We start from the raw sequence: 14,072 nt of genomic DNA on the forward strand, positions 1-14,072 counted from the left end.
GCAATTTTATGCAGTATTATTAGTGCCCTTGGATTTTGATTGTGGCCCGTCAGGTGATCTCAGATGTGGAATTTTCCGCTTGTGGTGTCATGTCAGACTTCAAAGGTTTGCAGCATTTTAGAACAGATTTTTGGATTAGAGTTGCTCAACCTAATAAGGAATTCTGTCCAAGAAGGGAGTGTGCTGCCCTATGGATTAGTAAGCTGCCCATCCTGAAAGTGTGCATCAGGTTGGCCGTGTGTCCACCAGGAATGTTGCCGAGGGTCATCCTGGATGTGGGGAAGCTATCAGCAGTGGCCTTTCCTCCTAGGGCCTGTGGGTGTATAACAGAGCCATCTGTCCCTTCAACTCCATATAGTATATTGGGAATTCTAAGTTCCTTAAATGGGGAATTTACTTTGTTTGAGCTGTGGGAATTTTGGTTTGGAAGCCATTACTCAATGGCGTGGGTTTTGTGTGTGTGTGTGTGTGTGTCTAAATGGCACATGCTTAAAGGAATAAATGCCAGGGCATAACAGCAACACCTTTTGACTAATACATCAGTAAGACCATAGCCACAAAGAAAAGAATGCAAAAAACAAAACAAAACAAAAAAATAAATAAAGAGGTGAGATTAAAGTGTAATCATGTTTACAGTAGTCTATATAAAAACCACAAGGGGCCAGAAAGGGCCGGATGGTCATGTCTCGCTTTGACATTTTTGGATGGAATTACTGTTTCTCCATGCACACTGGTGAACCTGGTGGCACTTAATGCTGCATTCAATGGTGTCATTTCTGCAGGATGACTTTACCCGTTTTTAATCACAAAAACAAACAAACAACAACAACAACAACAAAACAGGTCTCTGGAATCTTGCAAAGGGGAACTGGAGGGGGTTAGGGTAATGTTTTCCACTAGGGGAGAAAAGAGGCTGCAGACTGGCTCATCATGCCTTTGTCACATGCAGCCTAGATCCAAATAGAGTAAAAGCCATCAGCAAGGAATAAGCTCTAGTGAGGAGCTATTTCTCTATTTCTTGGGGAAGGAACTTAGCAGAAAAATGAGGGGGGAGAGTGGACCTTTTCTTGTAGGTTTAGAAGAAAATTAGATTGCTGGTTGAAGATGAGGGAGCCCCAGAAGTGTCAGACAGCTTGCTGTAAACTTCTTGGTATGGTGCCCCACATTCCCCATTTAAGCTGCAGTGGGGGAAGGGAAGTGGATGTGCTGGTGCCAATCATGCCCAGGAGAGAATTTCCACAGTTTCTGCTGGGGCCCGCATTCACATTCCATTCTGGACCCTTGGGAGGACTTTGTGGGGGAAGGAGCAAAGCTGGTTTCTATCCCTCTGTGAGCAATGTGTAGTCGAGATTTTATATAATAGATGTGTGCACTGATTCTCCCTGTTCTTTTCATGCTGACACTGGGCAGAGTGTGGGAATTACTGCCTCAATAGTAAGTACAGTAATTGCTGTGGGCCCCTGCCAGGTCAGGCTCTGGCCAGGCGGTGGCACAGTGTAGGCCAACCAACCACGTGTGAGGGGAACCTGGGTGCATGGTGTGGAGGGCGGGGGGGCGGGGTCTTGGACACACCAACCAGGGTGGTGGGAATCTTCTCTGCAAGAGCGCAGACCCTGGGAACACACTTAGCTCCCAGCTGGACCTCAGCAAGCGCCTGAGTTAGCAGGCAGCTGACCCGGCTCCCACAGACGGACCCCTCCTGAGGCCCTGTGCAGAACTGATGTGTGACAAGCATGTCCTGGCCATTTCAAAGAATCCAGGGGAAGGACGACTGTTGGCCACAGGCCCACAGACACAGCCAACAACCGCAGGATGGACCCTGGCTGTATCTCTCGCCCTGGGGGTGAGCCAAACCCAGTGGGGGCCTCCTTGGTTATGTTTAGTGTGAAGGACTCTCTGTCAGTCAGCCTGGATGCTGTCTCCTCCCTTCTCAGTCTCCTGGGATGAGGGGCTGCTGACCCACCAAGAGCCCCCTCCCTCCTCCTCCAGCTGCGCACACTGGAGCCCCTTCCAGGCCTCCCATCTTCTCCTCACCTTCGTCCCTGGGGCTCCCTCCCTCTTTCTCGGCTTCCCCTCCTTTCCTTGCCCAGTGGCTGCCTGTCCACCTGCGTCTCCTTTCTCTCCCAGCCTCTTCCTCCTCTTTCCTGGCATTTTCTTTTCTCCCTTTCTCGCTGTGGCTTTCTCCTCGTGTCCACGCTCCCCCCTCATTTTCCTGCTAAGTTCCTTCCCCAAGAAATTGCTTGGGTAGTTACCTCACAGTTTCTCTTTTAAAATTTTATTTCTCTTTCTTTTCTTTTTGTGTTTTCTTTCCTCTTCCTTTTTTTTTTTTTTTTTTTTTTTTTTTTTTTTTTTTTTTGAGAGAGAGAATTTTTAACATTTATTTTTTTAGTTTTCGGCAGACACAACATCTTTGTTGGTATGTGGTGCTGAGGATCGAACCCGGGCCGCACGCATGCCAGGCGAGCGCGCTACCGCTTGAGCCACATCCCCAGCCCTCCTTCTTTCCTTTTTTCCCCTTTATGAAGAGGTCGTGGGAACATGTCATGGTAACCTGCCACACAGGAACTCACACCTGAAGGCCCAATGTCTGCAGGTTTCTCTTCTCCTGTTTATTTTTTTTTTTTTCTCTCTCTCTCTCTCTCCCTCCTCCTTTCTTTCCCTTTCTCTCCCATCATTCCTATCTCCAAATGAGCCAAATGATCAGACCTTTCTCTCCCAGGTGTGGAGTCCTCAGGCAGTGTCTACTTTGTGTGAAATGCTTTTGTTTTATGAAGCTGTAATTGTTTTGTAAGCTGGTTAGTCTCTCATTTTACACATTTTTTTCTTTTTCTTTTTCTTTTTTTTTTCCTTTTTTTATTTGTTCTACTTAGTTGTACAAGACAGCAGAATGCATTTCAATTCACGGTACACAAATGGAGTCCAAGTGCAAGCACATTTTTTAAATATGAGATTTATTGCACTTTAATTTCTTTAAAATATTGTTTCTGTATCTTTCTAAAGAGGAAAAGAGATATTGCTGTTATCTCTCTTGCAGAAATCCCCTCACCTCATCCCAATTTGTGACATCAACATGGTGGCTTGTCCTGCTCCTTTGGTGTGTGTCAAGGGAGATTCCTCAAGAAAACAAAGTGATGAGAAATTAGGAGGAAGGAAATTCATTTCTAAAAGATTGTAAAGGAAGGAGAGGCCAGGAACCAGAATTAAGGGGAGCTAGCCATTCATGGTGCATTAGTGGATGATCTTGGGCAAATCCCTGATGCTTTCCGTGTCTTGTTTCCTTCTTCTGTAAGATGGGAATAATCAACCTGCCCTTCCCCCACATTCCCTGCTTCTTCGTGAGATCAGGTTGAAGACTGCAATATCACACTTGGAATGTGATATAAACTAAGAGTCAAAGTCTCACACTGCATTTCCCCCATCGACCTCTCAAGGTCATAGCTAAAGGGGTTTAGATAGATTCACATTAAATAAATCCTTGTGGGCCTTGTTTAGGGTTTGTTTTCTCTGCCTCGCTTGGCGATGATCTGGGGTTATCCCCAGCTGCTCCCCACATGGCCCAAGCCCCACTCTTTGGATTCCAAGAATCACTGGGAGCACTTCAAGTTTCAGCACATTGCAAGACCTTCTCAGTAGTGCTGAGACCAGTGACAGTGACTGCCAGCCTTCAGGGAGAAGAAAATGGGAAGACGCCAACTCCGACTGGTCTGCCCTAAACATGCAAGTGGGTGTGCAGCCAGGAGGAAGTTGTTCAATGTGACATTTAAGGGTCTGGCTTTCTTGGTATGTTCCTGTCATGTGTATGAGTGAGAGGTCGAGAGAGAGGCATGCTACATAACTTGTTTTCTGTTCTGTCCCAGCCATCACAGAAGCCATCGAGATCCCGCAGTTTATTGGCCGCAGTTACCTGACATATGACAATCAAGATATCCTCAAGAGGTAACAGGCTTTGATAGCATGAATTTCTCAATATCTTTCCCAAGATTTTTCCTTATCTTTCATGTTAGAAGATAATTCCCAAAGAAGGCCGTGGTCTCGGGGCAAAAAGACAAATAAAATAAACATGGAAACTAGAACGAAACAAACTAAACTTGAGAACATCGGTCTTCCAAACAACAGAGTTACACAATCCCAACCTTTTCTGGTCAAAGGGTCTAGAAAGAATAATGTGACCTCTCCCCTCTCCAACCCCCCCCAGAGTTTCCAGTGCTTTTGGTTTGAGAAGCAGAGTGTGGCCCTGGGCTCTGTGCTGTTGTGTGGCCACATCTGAGGCTCTCTCTGTGCCCAGCTGCAGAAGGGGTCAACTGCTCCCCCAACCAAACACACAGCAAAGCTCAGTTCCCACTAGGTTAGCACCTACTCTGCATCTTCATCCATAAAGGTCTGATGTCTTCTTCAGGTTCTGACTGGTTCGGTGGGGGCTTCTCTGCTCCCTTCATGTAGACGCAATGGCATGGCATGAGGAGATGCCCCAGTCACTGTTGCAGCTTGTCATCTCTGATGGCAGGAGCCCCGGCACTGTACTGAAGTTACTGTAGCTCTTGGATGGCAGCAGTCTGTGCTGTAGCAAGGGTCACAGCCTGCACCCAGCAAACCCTCTGTCCATCAAGCTTGTCTTTGGCACCTTCCGTTCCCTCCTTCTCTCTCTTTTCCCTCCATTGGTCCTTGGTCATGTGTAAGTGTGCCATCTGCCTTACCACCCCAGCTCAATCATTCTGGAATTTTCCTTTCTCCTCAGGTTAACTGCACCTTAGCAGACAAAGGCAAATCTTTAAGCTTTGCTCTTAGGGCAGAGCTTGGTGGCTTTTCAAGGAACAAAAATAGTGAAGAGAAATTTTTCTGGGACATTGGCTGTCCTCAGGAACTCAGTGCACACCAGACAGACATTGCTTCCTTTCTCTAATCCCAGCTTGTGTATATCTGTGTTGCCTTGGCACAGGGACTTAGGTAAAATGTATTCCCAGCCAAGAGAGATCCTCTTCCTTCTTCATCGCTCTTCTTCTAAAGAAAGGTCCTTCAGTCCTCAGGAACCAGAGACAGTGTGAAAGAGGCCTACAGCGTCAGCTTCCAGTGCTTAGAGAGAGATCACCATGCAGTCAGGGAAAATAGAGATTTGGTAAGGAGGAGACAGGGAGGCCCCAAGCCAGAGCAACTCTGATGGTGTGTGCACACGTGTGTGGAAGTTCATGTGCAGGTGTGTGAGGCTGCAGGCAGAAGTCCAGGGTCTGTCTCAGTAAGATGCTTTTTATGTCAAGTAACAGAAAACTCAGCCTACAAGGTCTTCAACATGAAAAGGATTTATTATTTCCAATAACAAGGAGTTTGGACTTTGGATCCTGGGTTGATTAACTCAGAGAATCAACTGTATCATCTAAGACTCAGATCTCATCATCTGCCTGCCTTCTTATCCTCAGCATATCCCTCAGCTACCCCTAGGATGCTCATAAGATGGTTATAAAATATGGCAACAGCCAGTGGAAGTAAAAAAGATTTTCTTTCTTTATTTTCATGTGACTCTTATTAAAGAGAAGTTTCTTTCTTAGAATCCTCCTGGAAATTTTTCTCTATTTTATTGGACAATAGCAAGTCACATGCCTCCTCCAAAACCAATCACTGATAAGATAAATTTGAATGTCTTGATTTGATTATATCAATCAGTATTCCAAAAGCAAGTCAGGGAGGGAAGGAACCTTGAATAAAAATTGGGGAGTAGCAGTTTCCTAGGGAACGGGCTTTGGTTGTACTGTTTCACACCTGGCCTGGTGGACCACACTTCCCCATCACCACTCTGAGGCCATACGGGAAGGCACACCTGGTCTCTTCTGTCCAGACCAGGCTCTGGGAAGCCTAGACAAAAGTCCTTTCCACTGTTCACTATTGAAGGCACATACAGCTTCAGACCCAAGTATGTGAGACAGACAGAGGGGTGTGTATTAAAGAAAACACTTTTCCAGTTGTGCCATGTCATATTAATAGCAATATTAAATCCTGTCTCAATATTATTCCTGTCTCAACTTTGATTCTAGGATCCCAGGCTTATTCTTACCACTTTAGTCAAAATGAGTTTCTGAGTTAGTTCTTCCAAAGTTCTGATAAAGGCACACAATCATGGGACCCAATTCCCAGCCCTGACTATAGAGCCTAGAGTCCACTCTGTCCTCATAGCTTCCTGTTCCTCTCCATAGGACTATAACAACACCCCTCCAGACCGTTAGTCCATCAAGCCCCCTTCCCTGTCTCAGACCTTACCTTCATTCAATCACTGTCCAGATCTATACCCAAGAACACTCATTGCCAGAGCCAATCTTCCCACAGCTGTGACCAAAGCTCAGAGCAGGTGACTCTTGAGTCTCTTGGCAACTTTCTGTTAGGGAGAGGGTAGCAGTTTCCCAAGGGCCCTTGAGAAATAGGACAGCGAGAGGGGAACACTGAAGTGTGTACAGGGTGCAGCCTGAGACTTTGGTGTTGGCCATTATCTTGCTAATCTGTGGCTCCACGAGTGCCCCCCCCATACCTGTGGGGGAGACACTGCTGCCTGCTGGTGTGACTCCTGGGGGATGCTCTTTCTAATTTCCTGGAAGTACATGCTAGCGGTGCCAGATGGTCCTCACACCTGGCTGTTCCAGGCTGGCGGGACAAACTGGGACCACTCTGAAACACATTTGGTGGTTAATTTCATGAACTTGTTTGTGTACTTCCTTCAGGGTGTCAGGATCAAGATCAAATGCATTCATGAGGTTTAAGTCAACTGTCAAGGATGGCCTGTTAATGTGGAGGGGAGACAGCCCCATGAGACCCAACAGTGACTTCATTTCCCTGGGCCTTCGGGATGGAGCCCTGGTGTTCAGGTAACCCTCTCTCTGGCTGCCTTCAGCAGCACCTTGTGATCTTTCTCAGACTGGACGGATCATGCCTACAGCAATTCCACAGGGAGCTAAAATACAGGCTGCTGCAATTGGCTGTGGCCTAAAGCTCCAGGTTTGTTTGAGGTCTCTGATTTTTCTTTTCAGCATCCATGTTTTCAGATGGTAGACTGCAAATTATAACTTGCCAGACAAATTTGGCCCACTACACATTTTTGAAAATAAAGTTTTATTGGAATGCTTTCATACATATGCATGCATATTTCATGTGTATATGTTTGTGTGATATGGCATATTTGAGTAGTTTCAGTAGGAAGGTATGGTAGAGCCTAAAATATTTATTATATGGCTCTCTGCAGAACAATTCTGTGACCTCTTCTAGTGTGTTACTGCTGTAGGTGCCCCACTTACAAATTAGGAAGGAGTGAAAAGAGGATTTTGATACTGCCAAGCATAGTAGTGAGTCCTCAGCTTAACACTTAACAGCTCAGGAAGATGTGAAAATCTAAACTCCAAGAGTCCTGGCTTTAAGTTCCATGCTGCTTCCCTTTAGCTATGGGGACAATCCCTGCTTTCCAGTCTCCTGCTACAAGAAGAACAAAGCACAGATTCCTGCCGCAGTAGATGGACTCAACACTGGCATCTTTGCAAGCACTTCTTGATACGAATAAGGCAGCCCCAAGAGTTCTTACCTCTTTTTAGTGAATTTAGATTGCTCTCAGTTGTGTCAAATGGGTAGTTATGCTGTAAAGAATTACTTGGACAGTATCTCCCTACTACAATGGATGGAAGCCAAGCTTCTGTGGGACAGGATCTGCTTGTCTTGTGAAATATGAAAAAGCTGCTCTGGAGATTGTAATGACACTTCCTTACTTGAGGTTAGAAATGGCTCATTTACACCTGTGGTTTTCCAAGTGTGGTCCCTGGGCCAGCAGCATCTGCATCACCTGGAACTTTCTTAGAAATGCAAGTCCTCAGGCCCTATCATAGATGTACTAAGCCCAAGCACTCTAAGCCCAGGGCCCCATAAGCCATGTTGTAACCTCCCCAGGTAATTCTGATGCCATCCAGGTGTGACAGTGTCTGCTCTCTTTAGATCCTCTGCCCGACGGACAGACATTTCTTGGGCTTTTCCTACCTGAATCACCTCCACCCAAGGTGATGAGCCCAAGTGATCGCTAAATGGTATGAAAGCAATGGAAGTGAAATAGACAAAGGAAAGAGAGCCAAACACGGAGATAATGAAGATTTAACTCTGGGGCTTTTGTCTGCCCTGTGCTGGGATTACTGAGAGCCAGAGGAGGATAACATAAATCTTTTCAATTTGAAGAAAAGGCATTTGAGAGGAATTGTCACTTGTCCAACATCTCACTTGCCCTTAAATAGCAGAGCGTGCTGAGGGGATTCCGTCCTATGATCGTGGGGACTTTCAGTAGCCCCATGTGGCTGAAGCTGGAGTCTGGCAGGGGCAGGTAAGGAGCAGCTTGTCACTGTCTCCAGCTGCCAGCACACCACTGCCCCTCCCAGCCCACCCCTAGTTGGCCCAGAGGTCAGATAACCGAGCTCTTCACACCCGGGATCCAGGCTGGCTGCCTTGAAGCCATTTTCTTGTGGTTTTCCTGTGGTTAACCTCGTCAAGGCCTCAAGTACTTGATTGTGCCCAGAAAAGAGAACCGAAACAGTAGCTGAGCTGTGGGTGGGAAGGCCCAGTTTCCCCCCTGCACTGCCAGCCAAAGTCTATTCACCACCCACTCCAGCCCCACAGGGAAACTGGAGAAGCTCGAGGCGCCCCCCAGGTCCCACGGGCTCCCTTCCCAGCTCTGGAAAGGAAATGCCCCCCTGCCCCTCCCTCTCACCCTCCCCCTGGCCCTCTCCCTCCCCCTCCCCCAGGCCTTCCAACAGCTGCTCTCCATCCTCATGGTTCTGAAGTTACCATTTCTTTCTCAGGTTGTTGAAAATGGTCCCCATGTTTTTCTTTTAATCCTGGAGACCTGATTGTATCCTCTGTAAGATACACCAGGGAGCCTGGGTTGAGGTCGCTGTCAGTGCTGGGCCCACAGCCACACCATTGCTGCCCAACTGAATCACCTTCTTCTGGACGGCTACCAGCCACCCTCCCACTCAGTACAGACCAATGGAAGTGCTGGGCTGGGTCAGAGAGCAATTATGGTGTAGGCTGGTGGCTTAAAAATGCCAGCATGCAGAGGGGCACTCAGCAGCTGGTTTCAAAGATAGATTGTGGTGCCAGCTTCCTGGGATTCTGATGAAATAGGTGTGGATAGGCACTGGGTTCTCATTGGAAACAAGCACTCCAAGTGACTCCGGGTACCACAGCTTGAGAAGCAGGGTCTGAAGTGACTTTGGAATCAGACATGCCCGAAACCCATGGCTGTGTGATCTCATGCAAGTTACCTAACCTCTCTTGAGTTTCTGTCCCCTCATCTGTACATGATTAAATGGAGGATTAAATGAATTCATTCCTGTAAAGGACTTAATGTGAGGTCTAGAACAACTAGTTACTAGAGATAATGATAATTAAAAATTACTATGGTTAGTTAAGTGTTTTCTGGGCTCTGGAAGCCCCCTGCCTCAGAAAGATAACATGGGCAAGGAAGTTAGCATTGATATAATTGCTTCATTAAATTTGGTTAGTATTACCATTATAGTTATTGTTAACAATATAGCTGTCTTGGCCTTGAGGACCTTACATCAGTAGAGCCCAGAGAGTAAACTTTTTTACAGGGTGGACAAACCATTCTTGAGGTTTCAGTGTTTGAACCAGGTTCAGAGCAAACAGAAGAAGATGATGAAATTGCCTCTTAACTTTCTAGACTTTCTTCCTTCACCTAAATGCAGGTTCCTTTTGCTAATTTAGGACTCAAAGCCCTTCTGCCAGAGAACAGACAAGAGCGATGGAACTCTAAAAAAAATTACTCATAGTTTTGGTCAAGGTTGAACATAAAAAAGGAAATCAAAGGTTTTAGCTAAAATGAGTGTGGTTTTCTGTTTTATTTTTGCTTTGTTTCATTTTGCTTTGTGATTATATGTGGAACATAAAACATCCTGGGAGGGTTTACAAACGTCACTTGACTGACATTCTGAATGTCACGCTTCCTGACATTCTTTCCCACTAATTTTGACCCTGTAACATTTTTACGCAGCAGATAAAGGTGAGGGATCTGACATTAGCCAGGTGCCCTGTGCCACAGCTTAAAGGGACATGATTAAAAATGTCATCCCATGAAAGCATGGAGGTGGCCAAGTGCTTTCCAGATGGCCTCCCTGATGGCACCTCCTGGTGCCCACCTTGGTGCCCAGCCCTGTGGCCTTTACTACAACTTCATGTCGAGTGGATCACTCATCCTGGAAGCCACTTACAAGGCATTGGCAGAGCAATCAGACGAGCATTGGTTCATTGTTCCCCTTGGGTACCAAGGTATAACTCATGTGCAGGGCACACATGTTAGGTGTGCAGCTGGGTGAATTTTAAAATACGTAAATGCTGTTTCCCCCACCACCCAGAAGAAGATATAGAACACTTCTCCCACCCAAAAAAGATTTCCTCATCTCTCCTCCAGCCAAGGTAACCACTGTTCTTAGCCATTTATCATTGTACAAAAGGGGGAGCTATTCCAAGGTGGGTATGTGTGTCTGGGCAAGCAGGCGTTCCTTAGAGGATCTGAAATCACACAGGGTGGGGGCTTGGAAGGTCAGGCCATGGAGAGACCAACAGAGTTACCCCCATGACTGCAGTCATCTGTTGGGCTCCACCTTGAGTCCCTCCCTTAAGCACATTCTGTCCTCTGCATGAACAGGAAAGCCATCCAGCTGGAGAAGGGGAAAAAGCCCACCCTGGTCCAGGTGGGACCTGATACAACTGCAAAGGTGTCTTTCACTGGCCCATAAGCACATTTCAGCCCAGCCTCCCTAGACCAGACCCTGGATTCTGAGATCTGGTTGTTCCTGATGTGTTTATAACCTGGGATTCACTCACACATGGCCACTCCTCCAGAACCTGGACGAATTTAACTATGGGTGACGACTTTCTCCTTCCCGCTGGTTCCTCACCGTGTATTGTGATCCCCATATTCAAGCACACTAAGTGCTTCAGGTGTCTGGGATGCTAGGATTGTCTGTTTGTTCCTACTATGTGCCTTGCTGTTTTAGTCAGCTTTTTCACTGCTGTGACTGAAAGATCTGACCAGAACAAATGTAGAAGAAGAAAAGTTTATTTGAGGGCTTATGGTTTCAGAGGTCTTACTCCAGAGAAGGCTGGCTCCATTTCTTGGGGCTCCAGATGAGGCTGAGCATCATGGTGGAGTGTGTGGCAGAGGGAAACAGCTCACATCGTGATGATCAAGAAGTAGAAAGAGCAGACTCCATGCTCCAGATACAAAATATATACCCCATAGCCACGCCCCCAGTTAACCACATCCTCCAGCCACATCCCACCTGCCTCCAGTTACCACTCAGTTAGTCCCATCAGAGATTAATTCACTGATGGGGTTAAGACTTTCACAGTCCAATCATTTCTCCTCTGAACTTTCTTGCATTGTCTCACACGTGAGCTTTTGGGGAACACCTCACATCCAAACCATAAGGCTATCTTACTTAACACACCTGCAATCCTTTAGGGAAGGTATTCTTACCTGCAGTTTACACATGAGGAAATTTAGTCTCAGAAAGAGGATGCAAATTGCCCAAGATCACAGACTAAAAATAAAATAGCAAGTCTGGGGATGCAGGCAGGTCATTGGAACACAGGGTCCATGCTCTGCCACCTCAGATAGAAGAGCCACATGTAGTATCCAGCTAAGTGTCTGCCAACCAGCTCCTAAATTGGCTTCAGAGTCACACATTTCTTCGATAAGCATTTGGCCTCCACTTAATGAAATCTGAAAAATCCACCCCCAGGCTGCTCTGTACAAGGAGACACAACGTGGGCAATTTCATTAGAAAACAGTGGGGTTGTCAGGGTCGGGGTGGCAGCTTTGTCCCATGGTTGGTCAAGTCATTGTGAGGTCTATTCTTGGTTAGATGCCAACTGGCTGTGTGACTTCTTTGAGCCTCTGTTATGAAAGAATGACCTACGTGGCACTTTCTCTGGGGAAAGCCCAGAGCCCTCTGCTCTTGCACGGCTCTCAGAATGAGTGTGCGAGTGCCCTGGTTTTCTTCCCCACAGTCCTGTTTCTTGGGTATGGGGTGAAGGAGAAACACCTCCTCTCATGAGATGAGGGACAAGCTGCCCCTGGTAGAACATCAGAAGCCTGATCACATAGGGTTTATGATATTATCAAGTGAGGACCAGGCAGTTGGCCCAATGCCCAAGGGAGAGTAGTCACCTCACTAAATATTTGTTGAATTGAATTAAATTAGAATAATTGAATGAACATTGGATTAGGAGGGATTTTTCTCTCTGGTAAACAACATGTTCACGTCTTCTGACACCTTTAGGGTATCAGGGCATCTGGAACCTGAAATAAAAAATTGGAAGGTACCAGGCGGTACCTGATACCAGAGTAAAATGGGGAATGGGGCAGATAATACACCAAGTTCAAGTTCTAGTCATTGGCTTTGCAATTTTAGGCAAATTCTCTTAATCTCTTTAGGGCACAGCTACTTGTCAATGTTCTGTTTCAAAAAAAACAAAAACAAATGAAACACTTGTGTTAGTTTCCTAGGGCTGATGTAACAAATTACCACAAGTCGTGTGGCTTAAAATAATAAAAATCCCCCCCTCACCGTTCTGCAGATTAAAAATGCAATGTGTGGCCAGGGCTGGTTCTTCCTGGAGGGCCTGGAAGAACCCGTTCCCTGCCCTGAAGTTCTGAGGGTGCTGGCGATCCTTGCTGTTACTTAGCTTATAGCTGTCTGTGTTTTTCCAGTCTCTGCCTTCATCATCGCATGGAATTCTCCCCATGTGCCTCTCTGTGTGGCCATGTCCCTTCTTCTTAAAAGGATACCAGCCAGATTGGATTTATGGTCACCCTGATCCAGTGTGACCTCACCTTAACTAATTACCATCCTAACTAACTAACTAAAGACCCTGTTTTCAAATAAGGTCATATTCTTAGGATCTGAATAGAATCTAAAAGTTTGGGGGGAACACTATTCAACCTAGTATATCACATTACAAATGATAAAAGTCCTTTTCATTATCCCTGATAGTATATGCTGAGCATATAATTATAGTACTGATGCTTCCAACCCATGAGCTTAAAAAGAAAAAATCAGTCTTGATGATGTTAGGCCAAGCAAAGTAAGCCAGCCCCAAAAGACAAGCATGCCATGGTCCACTTACATGAGATATGTAGAATAGTCAAATCCAGACAGAGAGTGGGAGGGAGGGGAGTGTCAGGGGCTGGAGGGAGGGAAGGATGGGGAGTTATTATTTAACAGGTGCAGTGTTTATTTTGTAAAATGAGAAGAGTCCTGGAGATTAGTTGTACAGAGGTGTAACATTACTCAGTTATATACTAAAAACTGGTTAAGATAGTAAATGTTGTGCTCTAGGCATTTTATCACAATTGAAAATTAAAAACAAAATTCATGGCTCCCTGAATTCATTTATGGGTGACCTGAAAATTGAATACCTTGTGTTGTGTTAAGGAAACTGCATGCTGCCTTCCCAAGAAACACTTTGCAATGAGAGTCCTCTGTGAATGGGTATGTGTCTGTGCTTCAGGGTTTTACTCTGTTCACTGTCTTGTTCTTCTCCAACACCCTTAGCTACAACCTGGGCAGTGGTGTGGCATCCATCATGGTGAACGGCTCCTTCAATGATGGCCGGTGGCACCGGGTCAAGGCTGTCAGGTGAGCACCTAGCCCCGTGAGAGGCAGAGTTCGACTGGGCCATACTGGGAGGTGGAGTCCAGTTCTCCTTTAGTCCCACTGTCCTGTTCCCCAGCCTTGCCTGGCATCCCCCAAGTCCCAGCTGTGCCCCCCCACTGACACAGGCCAGAGGTCAAACCCCACTTCTGTAAGAAATGGTGACTTTCTGGAGAAAAAAAAAAACAAAACTCTCCAATGATTAAACTGAGGAGGGCCTCAAAATATAGTGCAGTGAGGTTCCAGGACTTCAAAGAAGGTCCCCATCTTATCACATAGGTCAGAGTGGCAGAGTGGCACCATGCGGCTGGCTCTGCAGTTGTAGGACTTCCTATTGGCATTCCTACTGTTCTCTTTGTTTTACGTTTTTAGACCCTTATAATC

The 14,072-nt window shown here is 46.3% G+C and overlaps 1 protein-coding gene across 2 annotated transcripts in view; it reads left to right on the forward strand.

Annotated features, from left to right (window-relative positions):
* The window catches only part of Egflam (EGF like, fibronectin type III and laminin G domains), a 179,787-nt gene that overhangs the window by 160,978 nt on the left and 4,737 nt on the right, over window positions 1-14,072 (forward strand). The window contains exons 1-4 of one of the 2 annotated variants that reach the window (XM_071612681.1): window positions 1,381-1,434; window positions 3,858-3,936; window positions 6,702-6,845; window positions 13,590-13,673. In XM_071612681.1, the coding sequence (XP_071468782.1) occupies window positions 6,730-6,845; window positions 13,590-13,673 (200 nt within the window). In that variant the 5' untranslated portion in view covers window positions 1,381-1,434; window positions 3,858-3,936; window positions 6,702-6,729. Of the gene's footprint in view, window positions 1-1,380; window positions 1,435-3,857; window positions 3,937-6,701; window positions 6,846-13,589; window positions 13,674-14,072 lie in introns of those variants that run through there. The other variant, XM_027936295.2, reaches the window with a different exon arrangement.

Source organism: Marmota flaviventris, chromosome 5 (assembly GCF_047511675.1).
Source record: "Marmota flaviventris isolate mMarFla1 chromosome 5, mMarFla1.hap1, whole genome shotgun sequence".
NCBI classification, from domain to species: domain Eukaryota; kingdom Metazoa; phylum Chordata; class Mammalia; order Rodentia; family Sciuridae; genus Marmota; species Marmota flaviventris.